This window comes from Microtus oregoni, unplaced genomic scaffold (genome assembly GCF_018167655.1).
Source record: "Microtus oregoni isolate MIOR12 unplaced genomic scaffold, Mior012 000005F_ref0000423, whole genome shotgun sequence".
Taxonomy (NCBI): Eukaryota; Metazoa; Chordata; class Mammalia; order Rodentia; family Cricetidae; genus Microtus; species Microtus oregoni.
In genome coordinates, this window is record NW_024543064.1 from 18,248,813 (window position 1) to 18,270,500 (window position 21,688).

Below are 21,688 nucleotides of genomic sequence, written 5' to 3' on the forward strand. Positions count from 1 at the left end.
TGGTGCCCAGAACACTATATATATAATAAATTAAATAAATAAATCTTAAAAAAAAAAAGAGTCAAGGGAACTGAGGCACCAAGACATCAAGGGGCTGTGCTGGGCAGCTTTACGTCAACTTGACACAAGCTGGTGTCATTTTGTAAGAGACAACCTCAGGTGAGAAATTGCTCCCCCTCCCCAGACTGGCTTGGAGCAAGCTTTTCAGGCCATTTTCTTGACTGATGATCGATATGAGAGGGTCCAGCTTACTGAGGGTCATGCTACCCCTGGGTGGTTCTGAGTTCTATAAGCAAGCCATGGGGAACAAGCCAGTAAGCAGCACCCCTCCATGGCCTCTACATCAGCTCCTGCCTCAAATTCCTGCCCTGACTTCTCTGGATGATAGACTCTACCACCTGGAAGATGAAATAAACTCTTCTCCCAGGTTGCTTTTGGTCATGCTGTTTTATCACAGCGATAGAAAGAATCACTCAGACAGGGCCTGAGTCCAATGAGAGCATGTCACCTTCTGACACACTCTTTGCTATCTAACAACTGCTTACATCTCGGGGTTTCAAAGCCAAAAGAGATAAGAGACATGTGTTCCCTCTGCAGATGAAAAGCAGAGAGGCTTAGCTAGGATCAGATCCAGCTGCTGGTAAACTCTTCCTTGAGTTGAAGCTGAGTATCCAGATTCAGCCTTCAAAAGTCTACCGCCAGGGTTGCGATAGGGCTCAGTGGGAAAGGGGCTTGCTGCCAAGCCTCATAATCTGAGTTCAATTCCCAGGATCCATATGGTAGAAGTGGAGAGCAGACTTACTCAAGTTGTCCTCTGACTTCTACTATACGCACAATAAAAAATAAATGCCATTTAATTTTTTTTAAAGGTTAAAATGATGGACAGAAATGCCTCTGGGCCTGCTCTGCTTGTCAGATAAAGTTTGATCTGAGAATAGAGGCGACTTCGAACCTGCATTGACGCAGGGGTCTTCCCTGAATGTCCTGCCGAACTTAGTCATGAATGTAGCTGGGCTTTGTACCTGATCTAGGAAAGTGTCACTACCTGCCTCATGCGCCCATGTGACCCACCCAGTGACCCAGATACTACTGGTCTGAGGCAAAGTAGAGGTTAGTAGTTATGGTGGCTTGAAAGAAAATGGCCCCAAAGGGAGTGGCACTATTGGGAGGTGTGGCTTTGTTGGAGGAAGTGTGTCACTGTGGGGGTGGGCTTTGAGGTTTCCTATGCTCAGGATACTGCCCGGTGTCTCAGTCAAGATGTAGGCCTCTCAGCTGCTTCTCCAGCACCATCTCTGTCTGCATGCCAGCCTGCTCCCCTCATGGTTAGAACGGACTGAACCTCTGAAAACTGTGAGCAAGCCACCCTAATTAAATGCTTCCTTTATAAGAGGTGCCACAGTCATGGTGTCTCTTCACAGTGATTAAGTCCCACTTCCTTACCGGCAGGCACTTGGCTCCCCCAATGGAGATCAACCCCGCTGTGAGGCCCAGCACCATGGCAATCCAGGGAGAAGTGATCAGGAAACACGGGGCACCCACAGCCACGCCTCCCGCCAGCACTGCATTGTGGATGTGAACCTGCAAAGCAGCAGCTTGTGGGTAGGTGATAGTAACATTGATTTCAACACGTGTGCATGCGCACACACACACACACACCAGCCCCCCAGAAAGCTGTCCAGTCTCTGGTATCCTGATATTCCCTACATGGCAGACGAGGAAGGGCCCATCGCAGGAGCTCCCCCACCCATCCAGAGTCTGGCCCTGTAGGAGGGCCATCAACACGTGTGTTAGGCACAGAGAGACACATGTTGCCCAGGAGGCAGCCTCCTCCTCACCATGTTGATCTTCCCCTGGGGGTCGCTCAGGGCTGACATGGAGGTGGCTGTCACTGCGCTGACGGCAAGGGCATAGTAGGTGTTGAGCACAGCGGACTTCTTCTCGTTTGGCCATTCCAGCAGAGCAGAGTTGAAACTGGGCCAGAAGATCCACAAGAGGAAGGTGCCTGGAGGGCAGAGGCGGCCATTAGCCAGAAGAGCGCTGCTTCTGTAACCACTCTCTTCCCAGACATCAGAGGAACGGCCTGGAGCTAGCAAGCGAGCCTGGTCACCTTCCAGGGGTGTCTAAACAGTTTGGTAGGAAGCAGATGACACATTTTCCAGATGAGGAATATAAGGGCCAGTGTGTTAAGATCTCTACAAATGCCAGGCCTCACTCTGCTCTTTGATGGCCAAATGCTTCCTTTTAAAATGCAAGGCCGAGGCTGGAGAGGTGGCCCAGTGGTTAGAGCACTGATGGCTCTGCCAGAGGACCCGGGTTCAATTCCCAGCACCCACATGGCAGCTCACAACTGTCTGTAATTCCAGTTAATGGCAAAACACCAATGCACATAAGATAAATAAATAAATATAGTCTAATGTAAAGAGCCTCTCTGAACTTTCAATCCTCCTGTCTCTGCTTTCCAAGTGCTGTAGTCCAGGGGTACACCATCACACCCAAGTCTCCACTGAATTATTATTTTTATTTTGATTTTTTGAGACAGGATTTCTCTATGTAATAGTCCTGGCTGTCCTGGAACTCACTCTGAGACCAGACTAGCCTCAAACAAGGAGATTCAACTGCCTCTGCCTCTGAGTGCTGGGATTAAAGGCCTGTGCCACCACTGCCTGGCTCCACCAAATATTATTTTTTAAAATATTTATTTATTTATTTATTTATTTATGTATGCAATATTCTTTCTGTGTGTATGCCTGAAGGCCAGAAGAGGGCACCACTACAGATGGTTGTGAGCCACCATGTGGTTGCTGGGAATTGAACTCAGGACCTTTGGAAGAGCAGGCAATGCTCTTAACCGATGAGCCATCTCTCCAGCCCCTCCACCAAATATTATTGAAGAGAAGTCGCTAAAAGGAGAGGCTTATTCCAAAGCTACATAAGCTCAATAACATTATATATAAACTATATGGTGTTTAAATGTTTTATAGTTGATATATAACATATAGTGTATATATACAATAATATGGTTCACACATATATAACAATATAGTTTATAAATAACATTATTTATTATAATATATGTAGTCTATAGACTATATATAAAGCTATATAAACTCAACAACGTTACTAGAAACAAAGGGCCTTTATGGACAGGACCAGGATACTCAGGGTCAGAAAGATTTGTCAGCAGGATTTGTTCCCAGCTGTTCAGACAGGAGACTACCCAGCCCTCTCATCCTTACCCAGCATGGCAAACAGACTGGAGCTTGTGGCCATCTGAGCCTTCTCTGTTTGGGCTTTCTCACCTACTCCCCTGGGCAGGGACCTGGAGAGGCACCAGGCCACAAGCAGTCCGAAATAGGCCCCAAACACATGCCCGTGCATCGCGATTATGTGGTCTTCCATCTGCAACAAAGCACAGTGGTCTGGTGAGTGTCCCAGGCCTGTGTAAAGAGGTCAGCCGTGCAGCCTCTCTGAGAAAGTCCTGTGCTTTCTGTAAGAGGTGTGACTTGAACTCTGACCTGGTATTCAGAGCTTATACAACCCACCCAGCTGGCCTTCCCATGGTGATGAGTGGTCTCGGAATACCACACTATAGCCAGGTAGACTCGTGGTTCATGCTAACTGTGCATAGCAAATTTAATAAGCCTTAGATTTCATTCTTGGTGGGTTTAGGGTAAAGGCTGTCTTCAGGGTCTTCCAAAAACTCTCAGAATTGATCGGTTCTTTACCTACTCCCCACTGATGCTGCCGTGACCAAAGTCACCTTCACAGATAGCCCAGATTTCTTTTTCTTTTCTTTTGTTTTGTTTTTCAAGACAGGGTTTCTCTGTGGCTTTGGAGCCTGTCCTGGAACTAGCTCTTGTAGACCAGGCTGGCCTCGGACTCACCGAGATCCACCTGCCTCTGCCTCCGGGAGTGCTGGGATTAAGTGCCACCACTGGCCCGGCTGATACCCCAGATTTCTGCAATAACCTCCCAGCTGGATTTCCTGTTCCCACCCTTGTCCCTATTGAATATTCTCCTAACAGCTACAGACCCTGCCACTTCCCGGATCTCCTGACTCAGAGTGACTGCCCTTTCCTTTCCATGACCTGCAGGAAGACCCTGTGTGGTCTGCTCTTTCTCCAGCCTAACCCCTCTTCCCGCCCCACCCTCCACTCTCACTCACTTCTGGCCATTCAACAGTCTACAATACTGTTTCCCTGGGCAGAGGAGCATGGGCAGGGAGGAGGAAGTGGTCAGCCCTGAGGGGGTAAGCAACAAGCTTTCTATTATCACCAAGGGGCAAGATGTGGAAGGAGTCTGGGCAAGAGACACAAGGGCCTTGGGACAGATGCAATCTACCAAACACCCGGCCAGGGCTGGCCACGGTTGCCAGACGCCCTCCAGGTCTGGCCTCAAAATTGCTTGGTGATGCTTTCCTACCGGTCTGTCTGGTATCTTACCCACCCCCTCACATCTCGGCACCACTCTCCTTTGCTTTATTTTTCACTATAGAATTGGTCACGATCAAACAGGACACATCTCTTGTCCATTTCATTTTTTTTTCTTTTATTGGTAATGGTGCCTTCCGCAGCAGAAATTTCCCTGCAGTTGTATTTTCCCAAGGTCATGAGAGTGCCTGGCACACGATGGGTGAGTATTTCTCAATGGGCAGATGCTGCTAAAGAGCCCTCGCCCACGCATGAAGACGCTCTCCCATGCAAGAAGACACGCGCCCACGCACGGAAGCCTACACAGCTTCCGCCTACGGACCGGGAAGAGGTCATGCCCGTACTTCCATCACATAGAAGGCTAGGCAAGAGGATGCTGTGAGTGCACGGCCGGCCATCCTGGGCTACAGGACGAAGATCCTGTCTCAGATAGACCTGAAACTGAAGATCATCTCTAGTTCATTCAGCTAAGAGCTTGTGTGGCATGCACATAGCCCTGGGTGTGGGGACCTGTCTGTCATCCCAGCACTCAGGAGGCAGAAGCAGGCAGAGCTCTGTGAGTTCTAGGACAGCCAGAGCTACCTAGTGAACCCTGCCTCAAAAATAAATGAATGAATGAATGAATGAATGAAACCCATTAGGGCTGAGAGACAGTTAAGAACATTTGTTCTTTCAGAGTGAGACTCTTAGACCTGTAGACCTAGTCTTAGATAAGTTTAAGAAAAACAAAAGCAAAAAAATTAAAAAGTAAAAAGCAAAAAGAGAAGGTTACAGATATCACTCAAAAATAAATCGGTGGGGTGGGGGGTGACGCTGGAGAGATGGCTCAGAGGTTAAGAGCATTGCCTGCTCTTCCAGGGGTCCTGAGTTCAATTCCCAGCAACCACATGGTGGCTCACAACCATCTGTATTGAGGTCTGGTGCCCTCTTCTGACCTGCAGGCATACACTCAGACAGACTATTGTATACATAATAAATAAATAAATATTTAAAAAAAAATCGGGGGCTGGGTGGTGGTGGCGCACACCTTTAATCCCAGCACTTGAGAGGCAGAGGCAGGTGGATCTCGGTGAGTTCGAGGCCAGCCTGGTCTACAAGAGCTAGTTCCAGGACAGGCTCCAAAGCCACAGAGAGACCCTGTCTCGAAAAAAAAAAAAAGAAAAGAAAAGAATAAATCAGGTGGCCAGGCAATGTTGGCACATGACTTTGATCCCAGCAATCAGGAAGCAGAGGCAGAGTTTGTGAGTCTGTGAGTTTGAGGCCAGCCTGATCTACAGAGACCCTATTTTCAAAAAACAAAAACAAACAAAAAAAAGAAAGTGTATTCTTTTCCTTCATTTATGTATATGTGTGTTTATCTGTGTTTGTACATGAGCACTCTCAGAGGTCAGAAAAAGGTGTCAGATCCCCTGGAACTGGAGTTACAGGCAGTTGTGAGCTGCTGTGGAATATTCCTTTGCATTGTGTGAATATATGTCATGTGATTGATCCAATAAAGAAGCCAATTGGCCAATAGCTGGACAGGATAAAGTTAGGCTGAAAAACCAAACTACGGACGGGGAGGAAGGGTGGATTTGGGGGACTTGCAAACCAGACGGTGTGTGTGTGTGTGTGTGTGTGTGTGTGTGTGTGTGTGCGCTGTGGAATAGTATTTTAAGGTGTGTTACATTTGCTTCTGCTCTGGAACATTTGTTTAACGATGTAAAGATGTGCTGCTTTTGTTTATGCTGCTTTTGTTTAACTCTGTGAAGCTGTGTTACTTTGCCTGTCTAAAACACCTGATTGGGGGGCTGGAGAGATGGCTCAGCGGTTAAGAGCATTGACTGCTCTTCCAAAGGTCCTGAGTTCAATTCCCAGCAACCACATGGTGGCTCACAACCATCTGTAATGAGGTCTGGTGCCCTCTTCTGGCCTTCAGACATACAAGCAGAAAGAATATTGTATACATAATAAATAAATAAATATTTAAAACACCTGATTGGTCTAATAAAGAGCTGAACAGCCAATAGTAAGGCAAGAGAAGGATAGGCGGGGCTGGCAGACAGGATAAATAGGAGAACTCAGAGGAAGGAGCAAGAGAGAACAAGGAGAGGAGAGGAGGACACTAAGGGCCAATCAGCCAGCCAGTCACAGACTAAGTGTGTAACTAAGACACACAGAAGAAAAGGAAGGCCGGGCGGTGGTGGCGCACGCCTTTAATCCCAGCACTCGGGAGGCAGAGGCAGGCGGATCTCTGTGAGTTCGAGACCAGCCTGGTCTACAGAGCTAGTTCCAGGACAGGCTCCAAAGCCACAGAGAAACCCTATCTCGAAAAAAACCAAAAAAAAAAAAAAAAAGAAAAAGAAAAAAAAAAAGAAAAGAAAAGGAAGAAGCCCAGAGGCGAAAGGTAGCTGGCATAAGATAAGAAAAGCTGGCTTGAAACAAGTCAAACTAAGGTCAGGCATTCGTAAATAAGAATAAGCCTCTGTCTGTGTTTTATTTGGGAGCTGGGTGGCAGGCTCCTCAAGAGCAAAGAGTTCAAAAAGCCAAAGAGAGAAAAAAAAATCATTTGAAGTAGGAAGACCTACTTTAGGTCCCAGTCTTTTGAGGTGGGAAAATCCCTCTTAAATCCAGGCCACTCCTGATGGCAGCCTCTATGAAGGAGAAAGGAGAAGGAAGCCCTTGCTCTCAGTCTCCCTGGCAAGTCCATTCCCTCATCGTCATTAGAGCCTACCTCATTAGGATCCCAAAGCATACTGAAGGCCAGTGAAACATCAGCCTCATGGGCTGGAAAACTACTGGACCCTTGGGCTTTCTATCAGGAGACAGTCATTGTTGGAATAATTGGACTAGCCTGTAAGCCATATATGAAAAATACAACACACTCTGCGGCTAATACGCTCTGGGAATGCATCTTTTGTACGCATCCCATAGTAATCTCGCGCGGCTCAAGGCCTCCACGCGCGGTGTTTAACCTTCAGTGGCGTCTAAGCACTTTCAGCTCCACTCGGGGCCTAGCTTTATTTTCAAAACTCCAAAACTTATCAAGGTGGGGCAGCATCCTACCCCCCTATGCTATCCCAAGTCCCCTCACTGCCCTGGGACTCACGTGGAAGACCTTCTTGTCAACAAGCCTGACGGCTCTGAAGGCTGCAGCTTCCATCAGCACCATCGCAGCCAGCTGCACCAAGTTGGCCTTCCCAAGGACAGCGCCTGCTGAGATGAGCACAGGTATTGTGCTCACGGTAGCCGTCCGGATGCTGAGGGAGGAAAGAGATCCTGTGAGGAAGAGTACCTCTCATTCAGCAGATCACACGCGCGCATGCGTACGCGTGCATGAGGGTTTCCCAACAGCACAGGCTCTCCTGTCCTGTCCCTCACCAGGATGGCACCTGAGGTCCTTGCACACTCCAGTGGTACAGACAAGCTCAGAGGCGCCAAGCCTCTTCTACTAATGTCACTGTGATTTAAAGTGGCTGCCTCTTCTCCAGGGACACCGCAGCTGTCTGAGTTACACTGCCAACCCCACACTTCCTTTCTGCAGTCGCCGCTCTCAGATGTTCCATAGAGGGCGCTGTGCACCAGCTGGCCAGCCAAGGTCCTCCTTTCTCTCCTCGATGTGTGGAGCCTGGGTTTGGCAGTTTGGAAGTAGAATAAATTTGACTTCCCATCCCAGCTCTACCACCCAAGCAGCTACTTAATCCCGTAAAGCATCCACTTGGAAAATAAGAATGAGGATGTTTGTTTGCCCGGGCTGGGGCAGGGGTTAGAAGGAAGTCTTTGTATACGTGTATCTATCTACCACAAAGACTGGTAGGCATGTGAAGAGGGAATTCATGAATAGAGGCAGGCATCATGAAGATCCAAATCCTTCCTCTCCTGGACAAATGTGCAGGCTCAATGTGAGGATTCGGGCAGAGAAATCCACTTTTTAATCTTCAAAGCGCTTCTGGTCTGGCTGGAGAGATATAGGGTTTCCTGAGTTAACTGTGCCAACTGGACTTATCATGGAGGGCTTCCTGGGGGAGGGGGAAGTGGCACTGAGCTGGTCCTCCCCTCTTCCTCTGAAACCTCTCTCCTCCCTAGGGATTATCCCAGCTGTGCTGGGATGAGGCTGGTGAATTGCCAGAGGTTAAAGGTCAGTCCTCCATCAGGGTGGTACTAGGTTACTACAATGTCATGTGCCCCTGCCCCCATCGTGTACAAGAGGGCATGAAACCGGAAGGATGGCCACTACTACCTCCTGCTAACAAAGATGAGGTTCAAGCCCAGATGGCCTAAATCTAAGGCCCTAAGGTCAAGTCCCTAGATATAAGGGATGCAGCCTCCCTGGTCTTCATTGCTGCTGTTCCTGAGGCTCAAGAATGTGAGGGGACGGTAAGAGCAGGACATGGGGACGTGGACCAGGAGGGACAGTATATTGGAAAACCTGGTGTGTCACTGTCTAGACAGATCATGTTCGGCAGGTGAGTGTTCAGTGCATTGACAAGCTCAATTCAAAAACTAGTGGGCCAGTCATGAGATCTCAGACCTGTGACAAGTGACAGCAAGACCCTGAACTAAAGTGGTTAAAAGGCTTGACGCAGCCATGTCCTGACAGTGAGACCTGGAATACACCCTGTGTGCCTCTGTGACTTCATGTAAAAACACCTGGGGTCACAGTAAGAGCAGAATTCATGAACACATGGCAGATACAACAAGGAAGCTGGGCATTGCCAGGACCTTTTAGGGAGAATCTTCTAGAACCACTCAGGGTATACAATTAAAAGTACACCCCTTGGGGCTGGAGAGGTGGCTCAGTGGTTAAGAGCACTGACTGCTCTTCCAAAGAACCAGGGTTCAGTTCCCAACACCCACATGCCAACTCACAACTGCCCATAATGCCAATTCCAGGGGATCTGATACCCTCACACTGAGATACTTGCAGGCAAAATACCAAATGTACATAAAATACAAGTAAATAATACTTTTTTAAAAAGTACACCCATGGAACCTGGGGTTTTGCTCAGTTGGCACAAAGCCCTGAGTCCGATCCCAGCACCACGTAAACCAGGCGTGCACACCTGTAATCTCGGCACTCAGAAGGCTGAAGCAGGAGGTTCAGAAGTTCAAGGCCACCTTCAGATACCTAGTGAATTTGAGACCTGTCTGTGCTCCCTGAGCCTATGTCACAGAAAAACAACACCAATGGTTGGGGCTGGCGCTGAGCAAATATCTTGTCTAGCATTTGCAAGGCCCTGGTTTGATCCCCGACACCAGGCATGCAGTGGGGGTAGAAATCACTCATTGAAGGGCCTTTTGTTTTCATTTTTATCCCAATGAGCACTTACCAAGTCCTTACTGTGTGAAGGGAGAGCAGGGTCTCTGTCCCTAGTGCAGGGAACAGGTCAGGCAAAGCCCACTAGCCCAGCCTGGCCTGACAGGCAGGTGGGTGCCACTGATCAGTCTTGCAAAGCCAGTACCAGCTGAGTCTCAGTCGGGAGGATCCAAATGGTTTTTGGTAGGATGGCGGCTGGGTGGCAGGGAGGGACAACAGGTCCCTGTTACAGGTTCCAGGACAGGTAAACATCCTGAAATGCCCCCAGTTCCAATTTGTGTGCCAAAGGCTAACACCTGTGCAACTTTAAACAGAAGCCCCAACCCAGGACTGCTGTGTGAGAACCTCAGGGTGTCCTTTGACACAACCCAGGGGGTATGCAATACCCACAGGCAGGTAGTTTTACGCCTTGAAAAAGTTATTTAAAAGGATATTTTAAAGAAGGGCTGTCTACACTAGTTCTACACTAGTGTAGCTGAGGGTGACCTTGAACTCCTGATCTTCCTGCTTCCACCTCTTAAGCGCTGGGATTATTGAGTGTGCCTTAACGACCAGTTTTTTGTCTTGTTTTGTTTTGCAGTGTTGGGAGTAGAACCCAGGGCTTTATGCGCCTTAAGCAAAAGCTCTGCTAACTCTGCGCAGTCCCTCAGCTCTCTACAATATTTAAAAAGGAATGAACAGCCGGGCGGTGGTGGCGCAAGCCTTTAATCCCAGCACTCGGGAGGCAGAGGCAGGCGGATCTCTGTGAGTTCGAGACCAGCCTGGTCTACAAGAGCTAGTTCCAGGACAGGCTCCAAAACCACAGAGAAACCCTGTCTCGAAAAACCAAAAAAAAAAAAAAAAACTAAAAAGGAACGAACGATTTTACATGGTGACTGCTCTGAGTGCCGGGGAAGGCTGGAAGGAAGTTAGAATCCTGTGACCCCAGCCACATCATAGGATTACCCTCTCTGAACCTCCATTCCTTTACCTGTGGATGAGCTTGGACCTTGACCCTGGATGGGCTAAGGAGAATATTGGTGACTCGTCTAACACAGCCATGGACAAGTCCCAGAAGCCTTAGCAAGGGCCTGAGAGGGAAAGCTAGGATGTCCTTGACAGGGCCTGAGTCCCAAGGTGTGACTCAGAATCTTAGCAATTCAAGGTTGGACAAAACAAAACTTACTTTTATGGGGGCTGGGGTGGGGGAAGGGTGGGGCTTTCGTCAAGTAGCTTTGGGTGGCCTGGAACTCAGCCGCCTGCCTCTGCCTCCCGAGAGCTGGAATCAAAGTCGTGCACCACGGCATCCAGCCAAGAAAGCATTCTTAAGGAAAATATCTCCTAGTTCTTTCTATCAAGTATTCAGCGTCTTTTTAAAGTAGTGTAGAGCCCCACAGGAACTGTCTACCGCCTATCTGTGTTTAGAATCATCTTGAAAAGGGACCCTCAATTGAGGAACTGTCTCCATCAGATTGGCCTGAGGGGTGTTTTCTTAATTGCTAGTTGCTGTGGGAAGAGTGTGGGAGGTGCCTGCCGGGTATTAACCCAGACAGAAGGGGACTGTCAGGAGGAAGTTTGTTTGCCTCCCGGTCTGCCCAGCCTTCCCTCCTGCTGCAGAATGATGCACCCGGCTGCTGCTGATTCCTTTGCAGATGAAAGAACCTGCATTTCCAGACTTCCACTGAGGACTAAGGACCAGCGCTCTCCAGGACTGAGCAAGTATGAGGCTGTCCGCCGATGGAGTGTGACAGCCACTAACTTGTTGGTGGCACCAACAAGTGTTCTCTGCCTCTCAGGTGTGAGATACCTGTTATTTCTAGTATTATTATTGTTGTTGTTGTTTTCAAGACAGGGTTTCTCTGTGTAGCCCTGGCTGTCCTGGAACTCACTCTGTAGACCAGGCTGACATCAAACCCAGAGATCTACCTATCTGCCTCTGCCTCCCGAGTGCTGGGATTAAAGGTGTGCGATACCACCTCCCAGCTCTGTTAATATTATTTTAATGTAATCTAAATCAATAAATTCTTATTTCTAAATATATGTGTGTAAATATATACATGTATATATGCATGTATTCATCCTATTGGTTCTGTTCCTCTAGAGAACCCTGACTAATCTGTATCTATTAATCACCTGTTAATCATCTCTATTAATCACCTGTCGTTTATCAATCTGATTTCCCCCTATAGAAACATCATCCAGGTTAACACAGAGAATGGTCACTGAGCCCACAGGTTCTGTGGCGCTCCTTCCTATCAATACGCACCTGTTGCCTGGGTAACCACTACTGTGACGTCTAGCATCACAGGTTAGGTTTGCCAGTTTGTACCATCTCATTTAGCTACGTCTACGTGGATCAATGCTAGTTTACAGAAAATAAAAGTGTGATTAGTTCCTGTCTACCGGCATCTCAGAACTGAGCCTTCCTTCTTGCGACCCTTTCTCCCTCCTCTCTCTTCTCTTCTTCATCTCCCCCTCCTCTCTCTCTCTCCCCCTCTGCCTCTTCCTCCTCCTCCTTGTTTTCTCCTTGCAGGCTGGCATGGAACCCAGGACTGATGTACATGCTAGGCAACTGTTTCACCATGGAGCCGCACCTCCTGCCCACCCTTCCTTTTCTTTAAGATGCTGTCTCTCTGGGCAACAGTTCTGTTTTCTGCTTTGTTTTGTGTCTACTCCTTTTCTTACTTTTTTCTACAAACTTGTATGACTTTATACAATCAGAATCATTAAGAACAAAATAGGGAGAATTCGGGGAGGCCTGGGGTACCACAGAGTTGGAAATGCCCAATAGGGCCCGGTTAAATTGGATTTTTGTATAAATAATAAAAATCTTCTAGAAAGTTTGCCCTAAGTATTTTGTGATGTCAGAGCTAGAGATGCCCTGGTCGTCTAGAACTTTCCCTCGCTGCATTCTAAGCACCCAAAACAACCCAGCTGCTTTCAGTTACCTGAACAGATTGATGGCCACATCCTGTAGGAAAGGCCAGCTCAGGAAGTGCTCCAGCAAGATAGACCCCTGCACCCCAAGGGCCAAGATGAAGAGGTTAAAGGCCACACTGCTCCAGCTGTGTCTCCGGAAAGATGAGGAAAGGAAGCCGAAGCCCAAGGCTGCCATAAGGGTCAAATCCTGGAAGACTGAAAAGAAGGAGTAGGTGAGAATTGGACAGAACGGCCGCTGGAAGGGACGTCTGAGAGCATTTACAGGAACTTGGTCAAACTGCTTCGCTTCTTTGGGCCTCAGCTTTTTCATCTGAGTAACAGGGCCATGACTACTGAGCACACAGGGCTGAGGTGGGGTAGAGGAGAGAAAGTTGGTAGAGTGCTTCAGGCAGATGGGAGAGCCCAGGAAATGAGCCTCGGTTGTGAGGAATAAACACTTTGATGCAGACAGTGCGGCATTCAGTGAAGGTAATTAATTGCTCTGGGATTGTGGGCGGGCTGCCACTGTGCCACTGTGGTACACGCAACCTCAACAGCTGAGCCATCCTGGTGAGACAAAAAAAGAAAAGATGGGGTGGCCTCGGAGGTCCTGTGGCACATGCCAAGTCATCTTCTTCAGGAGCAGGTAGTGTGGGTGAGACAGATCAGTGGAAAAGGGACCCGACTCTGGTCTCCTGAATCCACAATGGAGTCCATGAACTCCTGAAGGTTGTCCTCTGACCTCCACAGGGCCCGTGTACAAAAGCATTCACACAGGTGTGTGCACACACGTGCAAATGATGGAAGTTTGTTTTTTGTTTTTGTTTTCTCAAGACAGGGTTTCTCTGTGTAGCTTTGGCTGTCCTGGAACCCGTTCTGTAGACCAGGCTGGTCTTGAACTCACAGAGATCGGCCGGCCTCTGCCTCCCAATTGCTGGGATTAAAGGTGTGCACCACCACTGCCCATGATGAAAGTTTAAAAAAAAATAGGAAAAGGAAGTAAGGTAGAGAGAGAGAGAGAAAGTTGATTCTTTCCCAGTTTTTTTTTTTTTTTTTTTTTGAGACAGGGTTTCTCTGTGGTTTTGGAGCCTGTCCTGGAACTAGCTCTTGTAGACCAGGCTGGTCTTGAACTCACAGAGATCCCCTGCCTCTGCCTCTCAAGTGCTGGGATTAAAGGCGTGCGCCACCACCGCAGGGCCTTTTTCCCTGTTCTTGCGAGGGACCTGGTAGGCCAGTAGGAAATTTCTTCCCTGCCTCAGGGCCCCAACAGGAGCAGCTGAGACAGAAGAATGCAAAAGTCCTCCCTCCACACCTCCCCCAGGCCCCAGCAGAACAATGGGGTGAGGGGACTTTAATGTGATTCTGGTTACAAAAAATAATTAGCAGGTATACTACAGAGGGTTTGGTGAGACTGGGCCCGCTCTAGCTGTGCGGTCGAATCTAGAACTCAGCCTCTCTGAGCTTTAGAGGAACCCATGTTAAATGCACGCGAACAGCCAGTGATGCATCTTGACCAGCAACTTGACTGCACTGAGAGATGCCCAGGAGATCAGCAAAATGTCTTTGCACAGGTAGCAATGCCTTGGCTCCTGGCCCTTCCATGCTGCTCCTCTCAGTGTCCTGGCTGCTATGAGGTGAGCATCCCTGCTCTAGTGTGCCTTCCCCCAAGGTGTTCTGTCTCACCACGGCCTGCAAACAACGGAAGCCAGCTGCCCACAAACTCAAGTGATCTTTCCCCCTTTAAACGGTTCCTTTCAGTATTAGCCCCAGTGATGAGAAAGTCCAGCCCAAGTGGATTGCTTCCCCTAAGCTGTCTCCTGTCTTCTTGCACCTGCCCTTTCAGTGGCTGTTTATGAACGTGGAAGCCTCCACGAGGAGGAGCTAAGCAACCTGCCTTCCATAGAGCAGAGGGTAGGGTCTTTCCCCAGACCATTGGTGGAGCCATTCCGCAGCTTCCACACCTCTTCTTCCCTTCTGGTTCTCACCAGTGTAGCGGGAACAATTCCACCCCCTCATCAGACTCTACGATGAAAATGGGAGGTGCCTGGAGAGGCTGTTTTCCCAGAAGACATGGACCATTTTCCACAGGGATGATGCCTGCACAGGTTCCCCTCCCTTGACAGCTGTGTGACATTTATTAGCAGATATGCATAACTCATTGCCTTGCTATCTTCCTTCCATCTGTGTGAGTTCACATGGACAGTTGAGAATCGCCTCTACTTGTACACTCCTTTCCCTACCATAAAACAGTGCACGCCCTTTTATTACTTAAGATATTTTGCCTGCCGTGGTGGTGCAGACTGGTGGCTGAGGAGCCAGAAGCAGGAGGATCAGAAGTTTAAAGTCAGCCTGGGACACACCTGGAGGACTGGAAAGATGGCTTAGCGGTTAAGAGCATCTTCTGCTCTTGCAGAGAACCCAGATCTAGTTCCCGGCATCCACATGGTGGCTCACAACCACCTGTGACAGCTTCAGCAGATCTGATATCCTCATCTGGCCTCTGCAGGCACTAAGCATGCATGTGGTACCCAGACATATATGTAGGCAAACACATATATAAAATTTCAAAAAAAAAATAAAATAAAACAACATAGTTATCACCAAAACCAACTCCAAATCACTCTGAGGCCTTAGCATACTAGGAAGGAGGGAGACAGCTTGAGGACAAAAAGCCATCAGATGCTGCTCACTTGTCTCTCTGCTTGTAATGATGTGGCTATCACACACTCGTATACGGGGACTACCGGAGTGAGATTTCTCAGGACCACACAGCACACCCGTAGTGAACTCAGCTTCGGGGCGCCTTTCTTCCAGGGAGGCTGCCTCTAGCTCTGGTTTTCACCTCATCATGCTAAAGGATCTCAGGCAAACCTTTTGCTCTTTCTGAGCCTCAGTTTCCCTCTCTGGAAACCGTAAGATTGGTTTTGATAGTCTAGGTGCTCTTAGAGCCTTGGGGCATTCTAAAGAAGAAGGCATTAGGGGAGGGTAAGAGAGGAAGAGGGTAGAGTCCGGCCTGAAGGTTAGAAAATGAGAGGATGGGGTGGGGCGAGGCATTTCCTGACCTAGCTGCCACCAATTCCAGGTATAGGGGCCCTGACCTTCCTCCCTGAGGCCTCACGGGGTCCCTGAGGAAGGAACTGATGCCTTATGCTGGAGGAAATGTAGCGTGGCCATTTCCAGTTACACTGTTCCAGGAACCTGTGCAGTCCAGCTGTTAGCTACAGCATCTGGCTTCCCACCCTCCACCCCAGCCTGCCCTGCTTCCCATTTCCTCTCCAGCATCCTGAGGATCCAGGCTCAGACTTACTCTTCCCAGGGCTCACTCCTGCCCCTTCTCACCCCCACCCCAGGGCCGAGGCCCACTCAGAGGGCTCCCCCATGGGCGGCAGCTCTCAGAGCAGCTCTGCCCCAGGGCTGATAAACTAGTGGTTGGCAAGGTGTTTGGTGTGATAAGGAGTTGAGAGGACTGGGTGGCAAGAGGAATTTCACTGCTGGAGTCTGGCCTTCTGGGACCTGGGAGGCCAGCAGTGAGGCAAGGGAGGCAGTCCCCAGCATCCTCTTGACCAGACCCGTTCTCCTCCTTGGTCTGTCATCACCACTTATCTTTCCTATTTTACAGATGGAAGAAGAGAGGCCCAGAAGGCTGTTGTGCCTGGCTCAGGTCACACAGCTGGTAAATGGAGACAGAGAGATTTGAACTCCACACCCTCTTGCTTCATCCTACACGTGTGGTGTGACCTCTGAGTTTGCATGTCATGGCTAAGGCCTGGTTCTGTGTGTCTCAGTTTCCTAATCTGTAAAATGAGTAGGGGCACCTACTGGCTCCTACAAGGTTTGGTGATGTGACCGGAGTACCCATGCTTGTCGTACCTGATATGTATTATTAGTCTTTGTGCCTATGTATTTGGATAACTGCAGGTCAGCCCTTGAATCTGTCCACCCAGACCTCTTCTTTCCCCTTCCGGTCCTACCCATGCACTCACTCTTGTCCCTCCTGGTAGGGAACAAGACTCAGGGGAGGACCTCCACAGCCTTGGGGACCTTAGTACTCTGTGCCTTCTCCTTCCCCAGTCTCTGCTCCCTCCCATCCCACCATTGCCCCAGCAGGCTCAGAAGGGGAAATGGAGCTTCCCTGAGAAGCTGTGGTGCACTTGGCCCTAGGAAAGCCCTCTTATTTTCCCATAAGCCCCTTTCCCTGCCCCCGAGGAAAGCAGGGGAGTAGTGATTGTTCATTTGTATTTTAATAAAAGCTTGTCTGAAGTTCAGACCAGGCAGTGGTGACACACACCTTTAATCCCCGTAGCCTCACTAATTTGCCACAGAAACCAGGCAGTAGCGGTGCATACTTTTAATCCCAGCACTAGAGGAATATAAAACAGGAGGAGACAGCTCTCACACACAGTCTCATTCTGAGGATTCCTGGTGTGGTGGAGGTAAGAGCCAGGGGCTGGCTGTTTTGCTTTTCTGACCTTCAGGCTGAACCCCAATTTCTGTCCCTGGGTTTTTATTAATCGTGCTACACAAGGGGCCGATGAGTGACTTGTAAAGCAAAAGGCCCAAGAGATAGTTCTCCAGTTTGGCAGCCCTAGGATGGGCTGTCTGTGGCAATGGCCCCCAGTGGAGCCTCTGGACGAAGGCTGCTCCCACATGAGTTGACCTTGTAATTCACTCTGACAATGGGGTATCAGTAGACATTTTACAGACACCTCCGCTCTGTTCTCACTTGCTGCTGGAACTCCTTTATAGGCATGTGAAGTCTGGGTTGGCTTGCTGCTTCCAACTGACACTAATTGCCTCTGTGGGGAAATGGGGGCAGGTGGAGCCATCTTTTTTTTTTTTTTTTTAATTTTCAAGACAGGGTTTCTCCGTAGCTTTTTGGTTCCTGTCCTGGTACTAGCTCTTGTAGACCAGGCTGGCCTCGAACTCACAGAGATCCGCCTGCCTCTGCCTCCCGAGTGCTGGGATTAAAGGTGTGCGCCATCACCTGATTGTATGTGTTTCCTTTCCCTTTTTCTCTCTCTCTCTCTCTCTCTCTCTCTCTCTCTCTCTCTCTCTTCTTTTTGTTTTTGCTTTTTATTTTTTGTTTTTCCAAGACAGGGTTTCTCTGTAGCTTTGGAGCCTGTCCGTCCTGAAACTAGTTCTTGTAGATCAGGCTGGCCACCTGCCTCTGCCTGGCTTGGCGTCTGTGTTTCTTGAGAACTGGCACAGTGTGGCGTTTTGAACGAGAATAGCCTCCACATGCTTGTGTTTTTGAATAATCATTCCTTCCTTGGTGACTCTGTTGTTTGAGAATAAGTAAGAGCTGTGGCCTTGTTGGAGAAGGGTCAGGTTGAGGCTTCAAATACCTCCTGCCCTCCCCGACGACACTCTCAGACTCCCGCTTTGAGAGGTGAGCTCTCAGCTGTTCCTCCCGCCATAACTTCATTCCACCAATACAGACTCCAACCCTCTGGAATGGAACCGTAATGGAGCCAATGAAAGGCTCCCTTTTAGAAGCTGCCTTCATCGTGGTGGTGTTTCCTCAGAATAACAGAAAAGCAGTAGAATTCGCATGTCTGTAGTATTCCTGCCCCGCCCCCCCCCCAACCAAGTGAAGGTGATTTTCACCTAAATGGGTCTTCAATTGAACTTCTTGCTTCTACTGTCTCATCTCTTGCCTATTTGGCTCCATTACCGCTCATCCAGACATGGCCATCAGAGCACGGAGCCTTGGAAGGTACCCAAGACAGTCCCTAGAGCTTCATAGAAGAAAACATTAGCACTTCCAAGTTTATTTTTTTCTTATCTAAAACATAAGAAATTGAAGTTGGTTAGTAATAAAAGCTGATAGTATTTATCTATCTATAGATGTTATTTTTTCTTTGTGTTTCAAGACAGGGTATCTCTGGGTAGCCCTGGCTGTCCTGGAACTCACTCTATAGACCAGGCTGGCCTCAAACTCACAGAGGCTGCCTGCCTCTGCCTCCCAAGTGCTGCTTTCAATCCTTTTTATTTACTCATTTGAAGATTTAGTGTGTGTGTGTGTGTGTGTGTGCGTGCTGTGTGTGGATGTGTGTGCGTGTTCTGTGTGTGGGTGTGCGCTGTGTGGTGCTGTGTGTGCGCGTATGTTGTGTGTGCTGTGTGTGGGTTAAGAAGGAAGCCAAAAAAGGGCACTGGACGCCCTAGAACTGGAGTTACAAATGTATACGACAGGAATTGAACTTGGGGCCTCTGGCTTTTAACCACTTTGTCATCTTCCCCAGTCCTATTTATTTATTTATTTTTAATTTCTGTTTCATTATGGAACTTTTAAGAATTACATTTGTTCATTCCTTTATTTATTTATTTTTGTTTTGTTTTTTTAATATTTATTAAGTATACAATATTCTGTCTGCATATATGCCTGCAGGCCAGAAGAGGGCACCAGATCTCATTACAGATGGTTGTCAGCCACCATGTGGTTGCTGGGAATTGAACTCAGGACCTTTGGAAGAGCAGGCAATGCTCTTAACTGCTGAGCCATCTCGCCAGCCCCTCATTCCTTTATTTTTTAATCTGGGTCATATAGAAGTCAGAGGTCAGCTTGCAGGCAGGCATCAGTCTGCCTTCGTGGCTCCCATGCCTACTGATTAGGGGACAAGTGGCTCAGTCCTGCCGTGACAGGGGCCATAAGACACAATGGTCAAGCACACGCAACTAAAGCCAGCATGCCTGACTGTCAACTTGCTGTGCCAATGCCTGCTAGGTGACCCTGGGCCAATGACTTAGCATCCAAGTACCTATCTCCTCAGTGAGAAATGGAGGACATAACAGCCTGCCTCCTTGGGTTGTTGTTCCATTGAGGGCCAATGGGAAGCTGTTTGCCTGGTAGACAGTAAGTGCTCAATGAAAACCAGCTGCGTGCTCCATGTGTCCAGACCCTACGATTCTGTGACACACGACTTAGTGGAGAAACAGGAATGAACAGAGTTAAAAAAAACATTGAGTTAGATTTTTTTGTTTTTGTTTGAGACAGGGTTTCTCTGTGTAACAGAGCCCTGACTATCCTGAACTCACTCTGTAGACAAGGCTGGCCTTGAACTCACAGAGATCCACCTGCCTCTGCCTCCCTAGTGCTGAGATTAAAAGCGTGAGCCTGCATTGCCTGGCTAACATTGGATTGGATTTAAAAGAAATGAATGAGAAGGAATTAGACCTGTACCAGGAGCCTTTGGAAGCACTCCTCTGCTTCAGCTAGTGGGTCAGTTTCACATCATGGAGCTCCAAGCCAAGTCCCCCTCCCTCTGCCAGAATTGGGCTGCAGCTCTGTGTCTGAGACACCCTTCATGAGGTCCATCTGTTTACCATGAGCAGCCTGGGAGAGGTTTCAGACACGCCAGGATGTTTCATACAGAGGCAAAGCACACACCTCTGTGGAATGTGCCTTGTTCCTGTGTAGCGAGCTGCGTGGAATCACATCTGATGGAGATGTATAATCAACTCCTGAGATGGCTAAGGCCTGACTTATGCTATTATCAAGAAATGATCATCAGCTGCTTGCATATGTGTTGGCCTATGGGCAGTGCCCACCTGGCAATCCGGGGTTGGTAGCCCATGCCTTTTTAAGGGCTAGGAGAGGTTTGCCCGGGAAGAGAGAAAGGAAAGAAAGGAGAGAGAGAAAGTGAATAAAGTCCTGGAATAAACTGCAGTGAGAAGAGCTCCGGTGTGTCGCGCGTCATCCTTGCTGGACAAGGTGGGGCATGACATTCCTGGTTGCTCTCTTCACACCAACGCATAAAGTAACCATCCTCCTCCTCCAGCCATTCTTCCTGGCTCGGGATTCCCACCCAAAGCAGGCTTTCCAGCCCTGGAGAAGAGGCCGGAAAAGGGGAAATGGAGACAAGAAAAGAGCCAGCAAGGGGGGCGCTGGACGGGCAATGCCGGGGCTGTTTCTTTTTTTTCTTTTAATTTATTTATTATGCATACAGTATTTTATCTGTGTGTATGCCTGCAGGCCAGAAGAGGGCACCAGACCTCATTACAGATGGTTGTGAGCCACCATGTGGTTGCTGGGAATTGAACTCGGGAACTCTGGACCTTTGGAAGAGCAGGCAATGCTCTTAACCACTGAGCCATCTCTCCAGCCCCCCGGGGCTGTTTCTTGTAGAGGATCAGTGTTTAGTTCCCAGCACCCCACATTGGCTGGCTCACAACTACTGTAACTCCAGTTCCCAAGGCATTCAGTGTCTCTGGCTCCCATGAGCATCTGTATTCATCTACACATTCCCCCACACAGACACATATACCTAATTAAAAATAATACAAATACACTTTTTAAAGAAATGAGTAAGGGAGACACGCTACAATACAACACAATACAATATGATAGTCATTGCCACAAAAGAGACAAAAGTGCCCTTACCCACAGGGCCATCTCCCCAGAAAAGTAAAACATTATAAAGACCATCTGCATAGAGAATTCAGGACAACGGACAAAGAGCTCCCCTGCTCTGTGCTCACAAATCCAGTTGGGGCTCATGAAAGAGACAAAGCCCAGCCCACACTGGCTGACCTCTGTGCAGCTGGAGCCCCCTTTGGGAGAGGTGTGAAAAAGAGTACCTGTGCCGTGGGAGAGCACAGACCTGCCCTACCCCTGGCCCATTTGGCCACTTCCCCAGGCCCCTCACCTTGATAGGTCTCCATTAACTTCTGATCCACTTGGGGGGTGTCATAGGAGATGAAAAAGAAGAGAATAATAAAAGCCACCTGCAGTACGAAGGCCCACAGGGGCAGGCAGAATCGGAGGGATCTTGGGTACTTAGAACCCATCTTGTGCCTGCTGCTATGACTAGGTTCTGACAGCACTAGGTCCCCACACCCACTTGAAGGAGTGATAGGGGAAACACCCGCCAAAGGTCTTATCTCAGGATGCAAAAAGTGGCTGGGCTGGCCTAAGGAACTTCAGACAGTCCTGGCTGGATTCCTGCTGGGACCTCCTACTGTGCTCAGCTTTATTTATTTGCTTGTTTATCTTGTTTTAATTACCTCTTTATTTTCATTTTGCGTGCATTGATGTTTTGCCTGTATGTAGGTCTGTGATGGTGTT

At 48.7% G+C, this 21,688-nt stretch overlaps 1 protein-coding gene across 1 annotated transcript in view; it reads right to left on the bottom strand.

The window, feature by feature from the left end:
• The window catches only part of Rhce (Rh blood group CcEe antigens), a 28,810-nt gene extending 7,385 nt beyond the window's left edge, over nucleotides 1–21,425 (bottom strand). The window contains exons 1-6 of the mRNA XM_041652655.1: nucleotides 21,270–21,425; nucleotides 12,654–12,840; nucleotides 7,519–7,669; nucleotides 3,237–3,399; nucleotides 1,836–2,002; nucleotides 1,441–1,578 (exon numbers count right to left, since the gene is read on the bottom strand). Of these exons, the coding sequence (XP_041508589.1) occupies nucleotides 1,441–1,578; nucleotides 1,836–2,002; nucleotides 3,237–3,399; nucleotides 7,519–7,669; nucleotides 12,654–12,840; nucleotides 21,270–21,411 (948 nt within the window). The 5' untranslated portion in view covers nucleotides 21,412–21,425. The remainder of the gene's footprint in view (nucleotides 1–1,440; nucleotides 1,579–1,835; nucleotides 2,003–3,236; nucleotides 3,400–7,518; nucleotides 7,670–12,653; nucleotides 12,841–21,269) is intronic.
• Between the last annotated feature and the right edge of the window lie 263 nt (nucleotides 21,426–21,688).